The sequence below is a fragment of the Mobula birostris genome, chromosome 1, assembly GCF_030028105.1.
Source record: "Mobula birostris isolate sMobBir1 chromosome 1, sMobBir1.hap1, whole genome shotgun sequence".
Classification (NCBI taxonomy): Eukaryota; Metazoa; Chordata; class Chondrichthyes; order Myliobatiformes; family Myliobatidae; genus Mobula; species Mobula birostris.
In genome coordinates this window covers 175,501,376-175,520,271 of record NC_092370.1, presented here as the reverse complement: position 1 = coordinate 175,520,271, position 18,896 = coordinate 175,501,376, and the positions used below count along the sequence as shown (strand labels likewise).

The window sequence follows — 18,896 nt, the reverse complement described above, 5'->3', positions numbered from 1 at the left end:
AGGGCCAGGACTTGACTTGGAGCCTCCGGGTAGTGGTGAGCTCTCGACTCGGCCCGGGAACAGTAGACAGCGGTTCTTGATTCCCTCCGGCGGGTTAACTGATGGACCCACCTCGGTGAGGAAACCTTGCAGGCTTGCTTTGGCGAGGTAACTGGACAGGGTTGCTCCAGTGAGGAGAGGCGAATTACCGGCACTCACTTCAGCAGAGACTAGGTTTGCTCCGGCAGATGACATCAGCACACCGTACCTTGGATAACTTTGCAGACGCTCCCGCGCCGAATGGCTGAAAGCCGGAGACTATAAACTACCAGTTCAGCCGAGTGTTTATTGCCTCTAATCACCAAAGTCGAGGGACACGGGAAAACAGGGAATCAAAGGTCTGGATCATAACATAAACAAGGTAAATTTAAAGGGACCTCGATGCGGACCATGACAGTCAGTTAATCTATGCTGTACCAGCTTGCCAGAAATCAATATGCTGGATCATATTGATTTCTGAATTGTGTTGATAAGCAAGCACATGTAAAAAAAATAGGAATTTTAGTTTTGAAACAATGTTTAAAATATCTCTTTATAGACATGTACAAAATAAAGAAAACTGTGGAAAATCTTAGAATATAGCAACATGGACACTGTAGCCTAATAAAATCAGTTTTTGAAATAGGTTGGAAACAGTCCATTTTACAGAGTGATTAACAGATGGAAAAGTGTTCAGAATCACGCACTCATTTAAGAGTGCTGCAATTAAGGAAGCTTTATCTCTAAGGATAAAATGAAGTAGCCAAATGCAAATAGGTTTATTTGTTTATAATCTTGTGATTCAACTATCTACCACTTCGTTAATTGAAATATTGCGCATCTAACTCATATGGCAATTGGCCACCTGTGTTGCTTGAAGCTTTTCAGCATTGATGCTAAAAAGTTCAAAATCAATTGCCTGGGATCTTTTCCAGTTACTGCCTAAGGAAAAGCAACTGTTTTGTACAAGGACTTCTTGGGCTGTATGATCAAATACAGCAATTGATCTCCCCATGCCTGAAGGGGAAAAGCAAGCTTCTAAACCATCCTTTTGCTCTCACTATTTCTATTTTCCACTTCTCAGTACAATAATAACAGTTCAGCTAATTGTCAATCTATATGGTACTTAAGTTGAATTTTCACTTTATAACCACCATGTTGGTCGATGCGACTTCACCATGCAAATAGAAATCAATTAGCAATAACAAATGAATAGATCTTTACACTGTATGGATCAAATATAACTTTCTTTGTACTTTGTTGACACTTACCCAGGTTTCATGAAAACTCTGCCAAAATGTATCTGGGCATGCAGGTCAATGTCCAATACTTGCTTTAAGTAATCCTGTCAGTAATAGTAATAAGAGGAAAAAGTTTGCATGATTTAGTTGATAACATTGTGAAGCTAACACAACCCATCATAATATAAAGGCACTTGACAGTTTATCTACCAACACTTCATATTGCTGAGAAGGTACTATGGCATCTCGTGTTTGTACAAAGTAAAAGATAAAAGACGTTGTTGTGAACATATCTTAAAGCAGAACTAAGTATTTTCATCACTTGATTTCAAATAGATGACTTTAAGTAACTAATCCTTACTTAGCTCTGTATAGCATAAACATACTTGGACCTCCCAATTTTTAAATTTATCATGTGTATAATATCTCAACTGAAAATGTACTCTGGAGTGGGTACTAGGAAAAGCAAATACTAAATGGTTGAAGGACCAAAATATTCTTGGGAGGGAGGAGAATAAACCTTTTGTCGATTGATTCAAGCCTTCTTACTTAAATATTGTCACTTGGTGTTTTGCTTCAATTTTACTTCCATGCATCCCTAGATGAATTTGTAAATAATAGTACTTCGATAAAATGACACAAAATCTTTCCATCATTCAGCAGTCGCGTGGAAATGTGGAAATAATTGCCTTAACAATAGGTAAAATATATAATTTGTGTAAAGATGTAGATTGCAGTTTGTGGTGAGCCTTGGTCTCCTTTGGAAACTTGTGTGAAAACCATTTGCATGAGAGACTTTCAGTAACTGCACTGTGATTTCTTTAAGGGTAATAATCAGTATTAGCGTAGCACACCTGTGAATGATGACCAAGTTAAAGCATGCCCATTTCCAAATAGGGTATTGGTTACTTTCTGTGGTCATCTGGCATAACACAAATTGTATTGAACTTGCAATGATATTGTTAACATTTGTCTAGGTGATTGTGCATTCGTTTTCATTACAAGGCAACTGGAAATTTTCAGCTGAATAAGGTGAACTATCTTTTGACTGAATATCTAGATGTAAATCTGCCAAATGTTACCAAATTAGTTCTTTTCCAGACAAATCTCTTCTAGAGCTCAGAGGCATAACATCACTGGAATCAATCTGACTACCTTGGTTTTGTGGAAGTTGCATCATGTTATCTATCATGACAACAGATAATTTACAGATGCTGCCTAAACTGCTGAGTACTTCAAGCATTCTATTTTAATTCTAACATCTGAATTTCTTTTGCTTTATTACAGTAACTATCACTTGTATATATCCTTAATGCGGCAAAACCCTGTAACTGAAGAGCTAAAAAAAACAAAGTTAACATTGAGGTTCCAAATGATTTGAATTAAAGAACTAAGTTTTAAGAGCATCTTAATGGAAGAGAGTTAGAAAGTAGTGGTTTAGGAAATAATTTCAGAACTTGATGCCTGGGAATTTGTAAGCAAGTAGAGGAATAATTGGAGGGCCACATCTAATGAGTTGTTAGCAAGTGGAAATTTGACATTGGTCAAAGTTCACTTGAGTTTGCATTTATGGAGCATAGGAGGACTGTCAGGAGTGCATTGAAATAGTCCGGCCTTGGGAATTTGAAATCAGATGAACTGAAGCAAGGATTAGATTGTGCAGTGTTGCAGAAGAGAAAGTTTAAATGTCAGTCATACAACATAGAAACAGTCCACTGATTCCATGTTGATCAACAAGCATCATTTTACACTAACATGACATTAATCCTTTATTCTCTCTACATTTCCATCAGCTCTTCTGACTCTATCATCCTCCTACACCAGGGGTTCACAACCTTTTTTATGCCATGGACCAATACCATTAAGCAAGAGGCCCTCCATCAACCCCTATCCTACATTATTAGGAGGAATTCACAGCAGCCAATTAACCTAACTTCCAGCGGGTTCTGTTTCCTTCCATATCCAAATAACCCGTACATAACCAACCCAGGGCACCTGGTGGAAACCCACCTGGTCACAGTAAGAACATACAAATTCCACACAGAGCCCCCGAAGTCAGGATTAAACCCAAGTCTCAAGTACTGTGTGGCAGGAGCTCTGAGCTGCACTGTGTTGCATAGATTTCTTTGGGACTGAAAACTACTGTAAGTGAGGGGTAATGTGGCGAGAGGAGCAGTTTAGTTAACCAGTTAACATTTTGGGTCAAAGACCTTCCTCGAAACTTCCAGACCCTTAAAGGTTTTGGGGAAAGTTCACTGACCTGAAACATTAACTGATTTCTCTTTTCAGAGAAGCAGCTTGACTGGCTGAGTTGCTCCAGCATTTGTTTTTGTTTCAAATTCCTGAGCCTGGAGTTTCAGTTGCTTATCATAAAAGGAGACAGTCCTTTTTTTTTCAGAATAGCAAAGGTAATATTGCAGGATGCACAGTATCACTTTAATAGCAGAATCCAGGTCAGTAGCAAAACCATAGCCCCACCTACCCAACTTGTGACTTTTAGCATTTATTTCACTAGAGTTTGGTGACAAAGGTCAAATAATCACCTCTAGCAATGCTTATCAGATTTCCACGTAATAGTGCATCATCTGCTGCTTTTCAAATTCTTTTAAGCTTCATTTGTTTCCATTTAATTATAGATAGATGCTTAGCTTATTTTAGCTTGTTAAGTAAAGTTCCAGTCTGGTTCTGTCACTCCTCCATATGGCACCGAGCAGCAACATAGCATGTGGCTAAGTATATTCTAGGATCCAAATTACTGGGGATTTATCACTAATCCTGCAATCATACACTTTCAGCAGAGTCAGAATACAGCTTCTGGTCATATGAACAAAAATAAATTAATGAAAGCTACTGTAAAACTTTTCAAAGGGAAATTGTTACTGTAAAAAAATCATAAAGGTACTGTTAGATTATTCTACTTAGTCATTTTAGGATTGAATACTAAATTCAAAACATGACTTGGGAGAGAAACTTTCCAAAAGAAGGGAACAATGAAGAAGTTGGTCTTAGTTGGGTAATTCTTCCCACCAATAACCTGCATAGATTGTGCCTCCAGATATTATTTACAACTCCAGCCTAAACATAGATGGAATGGATGGATCTGTGGGTGAAGTGAGTATCAAGATAGTATTCAACCTAATGTGTCATCAAGAAGCCCCAATAAAATTGTAGTATTTATAGATGGAAAGAAAACCCTTCTCACAGAAATGACACTTCGTTTAGAATACATTTGTGGTTAGAAACCAACCCTAGTCTAGTATAGCACTGCAGAATTGCAGAGGGCACAGTCCTCAGTCCAATTTCACAGGTGATTTTTCCTCCATTATAAAAATCAGAAGTGTGCATGTTTAGTGCTTAATCTCATTTGCAAATCAGCAGCTATTAAAAAGACCGTGATCATGTGCATAATTCAAAATTGCAATCTTCCTACAAGTACATGCATAGATTTTATTGTCTTTTGGAGGGCTTCCTGAATGTTTTCAGATAAAAGTGAATGCAAGTATATGCCTGCAACCTCGCCAGGCTGTTAGAAGCATATGACTGTAATATGCTTTTTGTGCACACTCATTCCCATAATGACAGTTATCTCAGTTTTTGTCCAAATTACACACTGCATAACATGGTAATATATTTTTCTCTAACTACCACGATCCTGATATTCTTGTCATTGTTAGAATGCTACCATACTGCAGAGGGAAGTTATCTTCACTTTACTGAGGAGAATTTATTATAGGGAAAGTATGCCATGCTAACTGTGTCAATTTAATAAAGCATTATATGGAAGTGCCTTTCTAGATGTGAAGAATCCCTCAGATTAACTGGAAAAATAACAATTAACTTGCAAACTGAAGAAAGAACAATCAGGATAAATGGAAAAAAATGTCAATGCATTCTTATATTTCAACTAATAAAATTTGAAACTTGGCATCTTTAATATATCTCGGAAGAATTTACCTTCTCAGTTGGGCTAAATACTACTGATATCCAAATCGTTTGTACCAATGATGCAGACAGATGAGAACTTGGTTTAAATATCACCAACAATTTGTCCTGGTCCGGCCACATGAATTCTCTGCTCTCACCAATTTTTACATTTTTATTATCAAAGGCATACTAACTGGACACATCATAAGTATAGCTTCAATCCTGCTGTTACCAGACTCTTTAACAGAGCTCTCATTTGCTAAAAGCTGAAATCTTGATTTCCCAATCTACTTCATGGCAACTCCCGCACATTGTTGGTCTACTTGCACAGCACTTTCTTTGTAACACTACATTCTGCATAGTTTTCCTTTTTTGCTCCCCCACTATCTGGGCAACACATAAAAACCTGCATCTCAGTATATCTGACAATAATAAATATATTTCAATTACACATTTTCAATAAAACACCCCAGATCTGTCAATAATTAAAAATCTGCCTTGTGTAATATTTTAACTTCCCTACAACATGCCACACGAGAAGGTGTGGATAATTTTCTGGAACACCCAAAGGACATAGAACCTCTAGGCATTCACTAACAGTGGTTATCCTTGAACAATGAGATACACAATCACTGAACTAATGGTGTGTTGACAGGTATCACTAAGAATAGCAATCTCAGGTTTATTATCACTCAGGCATGAGAGCTAGAACAATATGAAGGAATGGCTGCCTGTCATTCTGAGAGACAGAAGACATTACATTTACTCTCAATTTCCTAAGGCTACCTATACTCGTGGTGTTTTGATGAATGCCAAATGTAGATTGCTCTTGTTCAGGTTTTTCAGTGAAACATGGAAAGGAATTGAGTAGTATTTCTAGGCTCTATAAATAAGACAGGAAATTATAGGCTGGTGAGCTTGGCATCAGTCCTGGATAAACTATTGGAAAGTATTCTAAGGAACAGGATGTATAAATATTTGGGTAGACAGGGCCTGTTTAGGGATAGTCAACATGGCTTTGTGCATGGTAGGTCACACCTAACTAATCTTACAAAGTTTTTCAAGCAGGTTACCAAGAAGGCTGATGAAGGAAAGGCAGTGGATGTTGTCTACATATTGCTTAGCAAAGCCTTCGACAAAGCCCTGCATGGGAGGCTGGTCCACAGGTTAAGTCACTTGGCATTCAGAATTAAGTAGATTCAACATAGGTTTGGTGGAAAAAGCCAAAGAGTGGTGGTATATGGTTGCCTCTCCGACTGGAGGCCTACGACTAGTGGTATGCCACAGGGACTAGGTTCTTTGTTGCTTCTCATTTATAGTAATTCACTGTAGATGATAATATGATAAACTGGATCAACAATTTGTGAATGACACCAAGTTTGCAGGTGTAGTGGACATTGAGAAAGGCTATCAAAATTTTGATCAGCTGGAAAAATGGGTTGAAAAATGGCAGATAGAAAGACATCAATAAACTTGAAAAAATGCAGAGAAAATTTGTATGTTTATTGCTGGGACTTTTTTCTCAAAGATGTGCTGTGTGCCTCCCGGCTACCATTGCATTCTCCGCGAATCAGTATCTCTCCGTGGCCTGGGGGTTCGGGTGGTGGGTGTCATCTCGTCGTCTGTTTCCATTAGAGCAGGCAGCTCATCTTCTTCTATCTCTGCCCGCCTCGATGTCGAAGGTCGAGGTTCGTCGTCTACTGTGGCTGATGTGGAAGGCTTGCTTGACTGCTGAGCCTCGCGCATTTTTCTATCACACAGTTCTTTGTAAGGACTCAAACCATCCTGCAAATATCTCCTAAACCGACATACCCTTTCAAAATTTTATCATTACTCATTTGGTTTTGATTGTTATCTTTTTTTCTTCCAATTGCATCAGCTCTTCGTCTGTCAGTTCTTGGTCATGGGATGCCAAAACCTCTTCAAAATCATGTTCGTCAGCTTCCACAAGCCAAACTCACGTTGTCCTTACTTTGTTCACCATGATCGAAATGCTTAATTATGTCTAGTTTTATGCTAAGTCTAACACCCTTACGAGCTCTTTCAGGCTTTTCCGATACCTTAGAACTCATCTTGCAAACGGCTGCTCACAGGCACGTGTTTAAGCAATGCCGTTCCGAATCCAGGGGAGAGCAGCTGCTCGGGGCGCGCGCTGCCTTTTATCGCGCGCTGTTTTTTTGCGTGCTGATTTTTTATTGCGTGCTGCTTTTTTTTCGTAACAGTTAAAACACCTTCTGAAAGCGAAAACAGGGTAGTAATGTAGGTCTTTCGTAACAGTGAGGTTTCGTAAAGCGACGTTCGAAAAGCGGGGGACACCTGTATAAGAGTAAATGCACATGTGGGCAATTTCCCCTCAGGTTGAGTGACACTAGATCTACAGGTCATCGGTTTAGGATGAAAGGTGAAATATTTAAGGAGAACTTGATGGGGAACTTCTTGACTTAGGGGGTGCTACAAGTGTGGAATGAGCTGCTAGCATGTAGTAGACATAGATTTAATTGTACATTTAAGAGATGTTGGGATAGGTACATAAATGAGAGCAGTATGGACAGCAATGGTCCAGGTGCAGGCAGATGGGACTAGGCAGAAGAACATGTCAGCACAGACTACATGGGCCTGCTTCTGTGCTGTAGTACTCTTCGTCTCTAATATTTCTGTAAGAATAATTTATATGCCTGGATAAGTGTAATCTTAAAAACAATTGTACTCATTTGAATTGCTATTGACTGCTTCAACCTATACAGGAAAAGAAACAAAAAAATATTAATGTGGTTAGGAGCAAAACAAAAAAATCGCTGGAGAAACAGTGGGTCAGGTAGCATTAGTGGAGTCAAAAGGATAGTTCTGTAATGATGCAGGACCATGCCCTGAAATATAAACTATCCCTTTGTCTCCACTAATGCTACCTCCCTTCCTGAGTTCCACCTGTAGCTTGTTTCTTTTTGCTCCAGATTCCAGCATCTATTGTCTCTCATATCTCTGTTTTAATGTTATTATGTTATTGATTATACCAATTAAATAGTTAATTTTATATTCGGTGTTATTGCTAATTCACATTTTTAGTCCTTGAGTTATCTTAATGGTTTTGGAAAAATAAAATCAGATTATTGTGATGCCCAAGACAAAAATGTATTACTAAAATAGAGTCACCTTAGTAAACTTTTTTAGCACTATTCAGTTAAACGATTTAAATGACAATAAGGTGTCAGTGAATCGCTACATGCCAATTACATCATTAATTTTGCTGGTGCAATTAACGTCAGTTCTATTTTTATCATTCTGACATTCCCACTACTTACACATTCCCCTGCTTGCTGTAAGTAATTTATAAGAGTTACCAAGGGTAACACCGTAGTCTGATGAAGACTTCTAGATTAGTAAGCAAGAATGGCTCTTTGGCATCACAGCAAATTGAGCTAATAAAGGACATGTCTGCCAGGCTGGATGCATTGCAAGTGGAGGCAGAACTATTAACAAAGGAAACCCTATGTCATCATCTTGACCAATCTACCAGCTGTAAATGCATTTCTTCTTGATGGTATTAGTGCGTGACACTGTACAGTAGAAAGAAAGTCCTGAATCCAATCTGGGGATTACTTGGTGAACTCTGAATGTTGTCTAGGCCCTTCTGCAGAGACTGCTGGCACAGATTGTTTACTATCAAACAAACTGAGAATAAAAGATGGTTGCTCCTCTCAGCTCAAGGATATACAGTGGCATGCCAAAGTTTGGACACCCCGGTCAAAATTTCTGTTACTGTGAATAGCTAAACGAGTAAAAGATGAACTGATTTCCAAAAGGCATGCAGTTAAAGATGACACATTTCTTTAATATTTGAAGCAAGAAGACTTTTTTATTTCCATCGTTTACAGTTTCAAAATAACAAAAAAGGAAAAGGGCCCGAAGCAAAAGTTTGGGCACCCTGCATGGTCAGTGCTTAGTAACATCCCCTTTGGCAAGTATCACAGCTTGTAAATGCTTTTTGTAGCCAGCTAAGAGTCCTTCATTTCTTGTTTGGGGGATTTTCGCCCATTCTTCCTTGCAAAAGGCTTCTAGTTCTGTGAGATTCTTGGGCCGTCTTGCATGCTCTGCTCTTTTGAGGTCTATCCACAGATTCTCGATGATGTTTAGGTCAGGGGACTCTGAGGGTCATGGCAAAACCTTCAGCTTGTGCCTCTTGGGGTAGTCCATTGTGGAATTTGATGTGTGTTTAAGATCATTATCCTGTTGTAGAAGTCATCCACTTTTTATCTTTCGCTTTTTTCACAGATGGTGTGATGTCTGCTTCCAGAATTTGCTGGTATTTAATTGAATTCATTCTTCCCTCTACCAGTAAATGTTCCCCGTGCCACTGGCCGCAATACAAGTCCAAAGTATGATTGACCCACCCCTGTGCTTAACAGTTGGAGAAGGGTTCTTTTCATGAAATTCTGCTCCTTTTTTCTCCAAACATACCTTTGCTCATTGCAGCCAAAAAGTTCTATTCAAATCATTCAAAGGAACATCTAAACAAGCCTGATACATTTTGGAAATAAGCCCTGTGGACTGATGAAGTTAAAATGGAACTTTTTGGTTGCAATGAGAAACCCGGACTGAAGAAATCATGTTATTTCCGGGCCCAGCCCATGCATTATTACTGTTCACTACTGTAGTACGGAGTTAGTTAGTATGACTTCCCTACTCGAATCATGTAACGATGCAATTCCTGTGAACTAGGTATGACATTCAATGTGATAAAGTTCAGAATCTGCACTTTCAAATGATCGTGACTGCATTTCTCTAGCCTATGGCCCAAGCGAGATATTGCTGCCCATTTTATGTACCTTCAGGCAGAGAGTCAGGTTTTGCCTGAGCTATGATAATGTCATAACTTTTTCCATTATAGATCGCAGCACTTGAGGTTGGACTTAAACAACAGGTGATTGACTGTGATCATTAATCCATATCGAAAAGGGCAGAAACAAACCAAATAAAAAAAGTATAGACAGTATAGTGTACAGTATCTGAAATATGGATTTATACCAACAGCAAGCAACCAACAGCAGATAGTGTGTCTGTTGTATGAAAAAGTTTTTCCAAATGACACAATAAAACCATCCAAGCCCTTTGAACATTTGAAGAGAATACACTAATAAAACAAACAAAAACTTGGCTTATTTTCAGTAAGTTCATGAAAACTTTAAGAAATGTAAAACACGTCAAAACATGTTTGCCGGCATTTCACAACAAACAGTGATTGTTTATGTGCTTCATACAATATTTCATTGCTCATTGCTAAATCTGGGAAGTCCCATACAATTATAGAAGAACCAATTCTTCCAATAGTATGAGAGCTTCTGAGTACGGTTTTGCATAGGTCACCAGAGTTAATAATTAAAGTGATTCCCCTCTGCTGTAACTTTGTTCAAAGATGAATAAAGGAAATGTCTCAGAATGTGGAAGACAGATGTGCACCAAACTTAAAGCAACAGAATTTGCTCTGCAATTGAATGAATCAAATTTGCCAGGCAACAAATCTTTGCTTCTTGGTTATTTTCGCTTCATGAAAGATGAAAGCATGATTCAAGAGCTGTTATTTGCAAAGGGCCAAGAAATAGATATGAAGGGGAAGTCAATATTTTGTATTATTGGGCAATTTTTCAAAGAGAGGGATATTCCACTCACCAACGTTCTTGCTTGTGCAACAGATGGGCCACTACCAATGACAGGATGCCACTTTCTTAAAAAAGCTGTACCTAACATATTCACTGTCTAATATACAGACAACATCTCATCACAAAAAAAAGTGATTAGCTGCACATATCATTAAATACTGTTATCACAGTAGAAAATAAAATCAAGTCCCATGTTCTCAATTATTGACTATTTCAAGAGTTCTGTATTGAGAATGATGAACAGTTTGCTATTGCACATAGAAGTCAGTTGGATCTCAAAAGTAAACTACTTGAGATGCTTTTATGCATTTTTTGAAATCGTGATAAAATCATTTGAAAACTCGTATGCTACATTCAGTAATCAATTGAAGAATATTAGGAACAACATTGCTTATTTATCAAAATTAGTCATAAAGTTTAACAAAATCAGTCTTCAATTGAAAGGAAATAATCTGAGTCTTATCAAAGTCAAATCAGCCGTCTCCACATTTCTGTCCAAGTTAACTCTGTTTTACTGCACCATTGGATGTCATGACATTTTCCAATTTCCAAGCCTCTCTGAGTTGGAAGAGAAAGAAAGAATACCAGATGATGATCTTCAAGTATACTATGCCCACCACGGTGAAATGCATAAAGACATGTCAGAGAGATTTCAGGATCTTCTCTTGATCCAAGTTCCTGATTGGTTAATAAATCCATTCCTGAAAACTTGTAATGAGGAATTAACAGGAAGGATGGAGGAAGAATTGATCTCACTACAAAATAACTCTGAGCTGAAGCCAAAGTTCAAAAAATCATATCAAGACTTTTGGTTGCAGAAAGAAATCTCTGAATGCTGTCCTATATGGTGGAAAAAAGATCACTATGTTATTTATGGGCTTTCCAACATTATAATTATTGGACCATGCTTTCAGTGCAGTTGTCCAACAAAACCAGACTGCAAATTACTGAAGGTGGGGATTTGATGCTCCTTCTGAGTGACCTTCAGCCTGATGTTGAGAAAGTGGTATCACTGCACCAAGTCCAGTCATTTCACTGAAAAGTGAAAAAGCAATGAAGTAGTGAATAGTTGGACTACCAATGTATGCTCAAAATTGTTGATGAAACTTGCTTTTACTATTATCAGATAAAAAAAAATTGTAGCTTGAAATAGATTTGAATAATTTTTGCAATTATTTGTCACTGCTTTCATTTTGCAGTTCCTATATTCTTTCACCCTGCATCATAAATCAAAAATTCTTTATAGTTTCATGTAATGGCCAGAAAGGGAGAGTGGTCTCTGGGGGTGTAGTCTGGGAGACAAGGGGACGCTAACCCAAAAATGTTTGGGAACCACTGATGCAGAGCCTCTATTTTCAGTCTACTATCTCCAAAATGTGTAGTCCAAGTGACAAGGCATGGCTAATTAAAAAAATAAATCTGTTGCAACCAATATTTATTTATATGCCAAATTTGATTTTTAATAATAATAATATTAGAATCCAGTTTTCAACAAGTACTTTTATCTTAAGTTGTTTGTTACTACCTTCATCTCTTTCACTGAACAAATATGCTATGGGTTGGAGTAAGAACTCTAAGGCAGGAATCTTCCACTTCAGTCATGTGAGAATTCACAACTGTCCTATTCATTAATCACTGTATGCATTTATTTCAATTCCCATATTTTAAAGTGACTTGATTACCTTTTCGCCCATGGATACACCTCCTGATGTAATGATGATATCAGCACGACTTATGCCTTCATTGAGTGCATTCAGCAGGTCATCAGGGCTACAAGTAAAAGAAATTAAATGAGCAATAAACTCTTTAAAACTTTGAGAAAGTACACTTGAACATCTCTTTAAGTAAATGGCAGTTTTTCACATCCCATTACTTCCAAAGTGAAAACGTACTGGTTGACACTTCCTCCAAATTATTGTAACTAAACTTTGCACTCACAGCAGCAGTCTCATAACTTTGCCTTCCTCCATATTTTTGCCTGAAATGAATAGGTACACAAATTTGGCACACTACGTAACTATCCTCTCCAACAAACATTCCTCATCTTTGCTGTACAAGCTCTCTGACATTTGCAAAATATTTGCTCCCTAGTAAGTATTCAACTATAAATGTTATTTAGAAGATTATTCCTGTTTATTGGATATGCTGATCTTAGTTCAAACTGATGAAACTCAGGATACTAAGAGATTAAAACTTGATAACACTGTGAGGATCATGCTTTTTGACTTCTCCAGTGCGTTCAACACCATCCGCCCTGCTCTGCTGGGGGAGAAGCTGACAGCGATGCAGGTGGATACTTCCCTGGTGTCATGGATTCTTGATTACCTGACTGGCAGACCACAGTGCGTGTGCTTGCAACACTGTGTGTCCGACAGAGTAATCAGCAGCACTGGGACTCCACAGGGGAATGTCTTGTCTCCCTTTCTCTTCACCATTTACACCTCGGACTTCAACTACTGCACAGAGTCTTGTCACCTTCAGAAGTTTTTTGATGACTCTGCCACAGTTGGATGCATCAGCAAGGGAGATGAGGCTGAGTACAGGGCTACGGTAGGAAACTTTGTCACATGGTGTGAGCAGAATTATCTGCAGTTTAATGTGAAAAAGACTAAGGAGCTGGTGGTAGACCTGAGGAGAGCTAAGGTACCGGTGACCCCTGTTTCCATCCAGGGATCAGTGTGGACATGGTGGAGGATTACAAATACCTGGGGATATGAGTTGACAATAAACTGGACTGGTCATAGAACACTGAGGCTGTCTACAAGAAGGGACAGAGCCGTCTCTACTTCCTGAGGAGACTGAGGTCCTTTAACATCTGCTGGACGATGCTGAGGATGTTCTACGAATCTGTGGTGGCCAGTGCTATCATGTTTGCTGTTGTGTGCTGGGGCAGCAGGCTGAGGGTAGCAGACACCAACAGAATCAACAAACTCATTCGTAAGGCCAGTGATGTTGTGGGGATTGAACTGGACTCTCTGACGGTGGTGTCTGAAAAGAGGATGCTGTCCAAGTTGCATGCCATCTTGGACAATGTCTCCCATCCACTACATAATGTACTGGGTGGGCACAGGAGTACATTCAGCCAGAGACTCATTCCACCGAGATGCAACACAGAGCGTCATAGGAAGTCATTCCTGCCTGTGGCCATCAAACTTTACAACTCCTCCCTTGGAGGGTCAGACACCCTGAGGCAATAGGCTGGTCCTGGACTTATTTCCTGGCATAATTTACATATTGCTATTTAACTATTTATGGTTTTATTACTATTTATTATTTATGGTGCAACTGTAACGAAAACCAATTTCCCCCGGGATCAATAAAGTATGATTATGACTATATTCATTCAACTAAATATTAACTCAGCACTTTTAATTGTTTAATAATTTGTTATACTAATTTGAAATGCAAAAACTAAAATAATTATATCATTCAGCCTTAAGACATTTTGTATTGGCTAAAATATTTAATTTTCCAGTTGGCAACATGAAGTTACAGGTAATTCTTAACCTGTATCCAGTATGAGTATGGACAATAGTTAGTGACTACAATAAAATGATGATGTAATACAAATTCTGCTAAAACACTGAAATGTATGCATAATGCTGTAAGCCCTTCTCCTGAATGTGTCTTGTGATGATTACAAGACCTAACATACAGTCAACATCTATTGTTAGTTAATAATTAAAGACAGACAAGTAAATGTGAAAGGATGGCAAATAATCTTTACGAACGGGCATAGAATGTCTCAGCAGAAAATACATTTAACTGTACAGGATTACAGTCACCTCTTCCCCTTCATCAAATGCATGTTAATAAAACTTCAGACCAGTTACTTTCGTGGCTTCAAGTAGATGATCATTTAGAGCTATTTTGTTCCTGCACATTGAGTGAAAAATTGGAATCTGCTGCCACCTGGTGAAATGTCTATTCATTCTATAAGTACAGCATTCTTGATGGAATTTAGAGCATGGATGCAATGGGCAATGCTGGTACTTCTGCATTGTTACTCTGACAATGCTTTGGTGGTAAACTCCACTGAGAATCAAAGAAGTAATAGACGGTTTTGCAATTCTCTGGAACTCTACTGAGAAATTTACCAGGAAAATCTATGCCAGTGAATTAACAGTAAACACAAAACGCAGATCCGCAAACACAAGAAAATCTGCAGATGCTAGAAATCCAAGGCAACTCACACAAAATGCTAGAGGAACTCAGCAGTTCAGGCAGCATCTATGGAAAGGAATAAACAGTTGATGTTTCAGGCTGACACTTGAGTCCTGATGAAGGGCCTTGGTATGAAACATCGACTGTTTATTCCTTTCCACACATGCTGCCTGACCTGCAGAGTTCCTCTAGCATTTTGTGTGTGTTGCCACAAAATACAGATGCTGCAAATCAGATATAAAAACAGAAATTGCTCTAAATACTTAGGCACATTAGACAACAAATATGGTGATATTAATTCTGTTTTCTCTTTCCACAGACGCACTCTGACCTGCTGAGTACTTCTATCATTTTCTGTTTTCAAATCTGTTGGACTTGGAGTGGAAAGAGTATCTCCATTGATTTCAATGGTTGAGCAGGGTTAGGAAATGTAATAGGTAGATGAATTAAAACGTGATGAATGGTTTTGATTTTGTATTTGTAGGTAATTAGATTATACATTTTAACTTTATTAAAACTTATGTTTGATTTTTAATGAGTTAATGAGTTAGTGAAGGAGATGAGTTATTAACTTCAAACTTTCTGCATAATCACTCAAAGAGTTGAACTGCACGGTCATGTAACGAGAGCTGTATAACTCATCTCCTTCTACTGTGGGCCACAAACTTATCAATCACCCCTGCTGTTGACCACTTACTGGAGGTCCAAGACGCCGACTGCTACAAAGAAGGGATCCGTATGTTCCATGACCGCTGGACTAAGTGTGTAAATGTAGGAGGGGACTATGTTGAAAAATAAATGTGCTAGGTTTTCTAAAATTGACTCCTCCTACCTTAGGCCACAAACTTATCAATCACCCCTCGTAGTGGAAATCTATCTATCAATTGCACAGGTCAGCATAAGATAATCTATTTTCCAGATAGTAAAGACTATTTTATTAATTTTACTAGATGAATGAATTCTTCTTGGGCTTCCAGCCAAGTACAGGTATCAATGATAGGATGCAGAAGGCAGAGATGTCATCAAAACATTGGTTAAAGTTGATACTTGTACCCAGCTGGAAGCTCAGGAAGAGTTTATTCATCATATATGCCGGGAAAACACTAGATCTTTAAAAAAAATTTTACTAGATGTTTTCATAAATCTTGAATTCTTTTTGTTCAAATCCATTTATTAAAAATGTGCACAATATCAAATACACAATCTTACAAAGCCCAACATGAACAATGTCACAGGTAATCTGCCATTTCCATTATAAGAGGAAATAAACATTAAAATGTGGTGTGCTGGCAACTGAACTCAAAAGCATATTTCAATTTCTAGGGTTATTTCACTAATGAAACAAACTATGGATCTTGGATTAAATATTTACTAATTTAACTTTGTAGAATTAATATGTTATATTATAGACCTCAATAAACATAATTATGAACTATGTCTAAATATTTTCTCTCATCAATAATGATACAATGAAGAATATTGAAAGCACAGTACGCACGGTACCATTTTTTTTAAATGGACAATTAAGGATCACATTGAATATTTTAATTTCAACAGCCCCTAATTTTCCTGCTCTCTGAATAGTTAAATCAAGGAATCACCATCAAGCATTTAATTTCATATTTTTATAATCCACTATTGCCTTGGAAGAAATGTATAAAGTTTAGCTATGTTAATCTGATTTTGAAAAATTAATGACACACTCTGAAAACCATTTTATAGTATTACTTTAATAGTTCACTACTTGCTGCCCCTCCAGTTTACAAACAGAAAAATCATATTTAATTCGTTATATCTGATAATTTCTTTTATGGATTAATTTGTATTTAATATACTTTTGTAGGAAAATTGAAAACATTATGGGCTCTGCTTCAAATGCTCCATTCTAAATTCAAATAATTTCTTGACTTGTGGATAAGTTAAAACCAAAATTTGAAATTAGTTGGTTTCTTTTTTTATTTTTTGACAAAATACACAGGGTTTATAATTATTTCAAATGCGCGCTTAAAAATAAATACCTTAATGTTAACGCATAACATGAATTGATAAAATAAGTTTGTATTCAGTGTTATACATAGCTACTAGCTGTATATTTTTGTTAATTATATGGATTTCTAACAGTTACTTAAGGAAATTGCTCAATATAAACTGCTAGTCTAACACTGATGCCACAATCTTCTCTCTACCACATGATAGGAAGAAAGGTTTCTGTATACATTATCACTTGATAAGAAGCTAAGCCTGTTGTGGATAGTAGCTTTGGATATTGCTGCTGGGAATGGTATATCATGCTTTCCTTTCCAGGTGCCCAGAAATTCTAGGATTTTTAATAATTCGCATGTATGTTGTAGGAGGTTGTGAAATAGTTCATGTTGTGCAGCCTGTTAGCACTCAGATAAGACTGCAAAAGCCCTTCTTGCACTAAATAAGCAATTAGACTAGCAGTTGGTGGAAATGCTTGACTAAATAAAATCTAACTGCTTTGCTAAATGCCAAATTTTTGCAGCTGAGATGTTTTTATTCTTAACTTTCCACAGTTTTAAATCATTTGATGAGAAAAATGAAAATCATAGCTGAGAGAGCTCTCAATTTAAAGGGGCAATTTTAAAGATAACGTGCCTGACACTGAGTTTGGTGAATGTTATTATTGCTATGCTGAGTCTAAGTGCAGAGTTCTGGTGAAGTATTCTACAGTTAGTCAGAATGCAGTGACCAGCTAGCAATTTATCTCACTCTGCAAAAATGGCATCTGTTTTAAGTCTTTTAATTTGAATTTGCTAATTGATATTAAATCAATTTATTGTTTTGATTGCCAAGAACATGTGAGAACTGGGAAAACAACTGCATATTTCCTGAACCAACAGATTGAAGAACGCAGTCTGAATAAAAGGGTGTCAATTAAAGTTGTCAACCGAATGTCAAATTAAGTACTGAAAAAAGACTAAACTCCAAAAAAAAGTAAAAGATTGATAGAAGAAGTATATGAAGGAAAAGCAAAATGACAATTTTTGATATCTGAATATGACTTGGTTATTTAAAAGTAGAACGTAGAATGTAGAACCATATAGCATAGTAAGGCCCTTTGGCCCATGATGTTGTGTCAATCTTTTAACCTACTCCAAGACCAGTGCAATGCTTCCCTTCCACACAGCGTTCCATATTTCCTTCATCCTCGTGCTTATCTAAGAGTCTCATAAATGCCCCTAATGTATCTTTCTCTAACACCACCTCTGGCAGCACATTCTATGCACCTACCACTCTCTGTGTTAAAAAAAACTTGCCTCTGACATCCCTCCTATACTTTCCTCCAATCACCTAAAAATTATGACCTCTCATATTAGCTGTGTCTAACTGGGGGAAATGCACTGGCTGTGTAGTCTTTTATCATCTTTATACACTTCTGTCAAGTCACCTCTGATACTCCTTTGCTCCAAAGAGAAAAGCCCTAGCTCACACAATCTTTCCTCATAAAACATACTCTCTAATCCAGCTAGCATCCTGGTAAATCTCCTCTGTACCCTCTCTGAAGCTTCCACATCCTTCTCATAATAAGGTGAATAGAACTGAACACAATATTCCAAGTGGTCTAACCAGAGATTTTTAACGAGCTCCAACATTACCTCATGGCTTTTGAACTCTATCCCCAGATAATAAAGGCCAAGATACCATACACCTTCTTAACAACTCTATCAACTTGTGTGGCACTTTTGAGCAACCTATGAATATAGACGCCAAGATTTCTCTGTTCTTCCATAATGGTGAATCCTGCCTTTCACCCTGTACTCTGCCTTCAAGTTTGACCTTCCAAAGAGTATCACTTCACACTTTACTGGCTTAGACTCCATCTACCTCTTCTCAGCCCTGTTCTTCATCCTATCAATGTCCTGTTGTCACC

General features: G+C 37.7%; 1 protein-coding gene across 5 annotated transcripts in view; it reads right to left on the bottom strand.

The window, feature by feature from the left end:
- Positions 1-18,896, bottom strand: part of LOC140201773 (gephyrin) — a 667,155-nt gene that overhangs the window by 26,700 nt on the left and 621,559 nt on the right. For all 5 annotated transcript variants that reach the window (XM_072266422.1, XM_072266442.1, XM_072266431.1 and 2 more), the window contains 2 exons: positions 12,520-12,607; positions 1,290-1,363 (listed from right to left, as the gene is read on the bottom strand). In XM_072266422.1, coding sequence (XP_072122523.1) covers positions 1,290-1,363; positions 12,520-12,607 — 162 coding nt within the window. The remainder of the gene's footprint in view (positions 1-1,289; positions 1,364-12,519; positions 12,608-18,896) is intronic.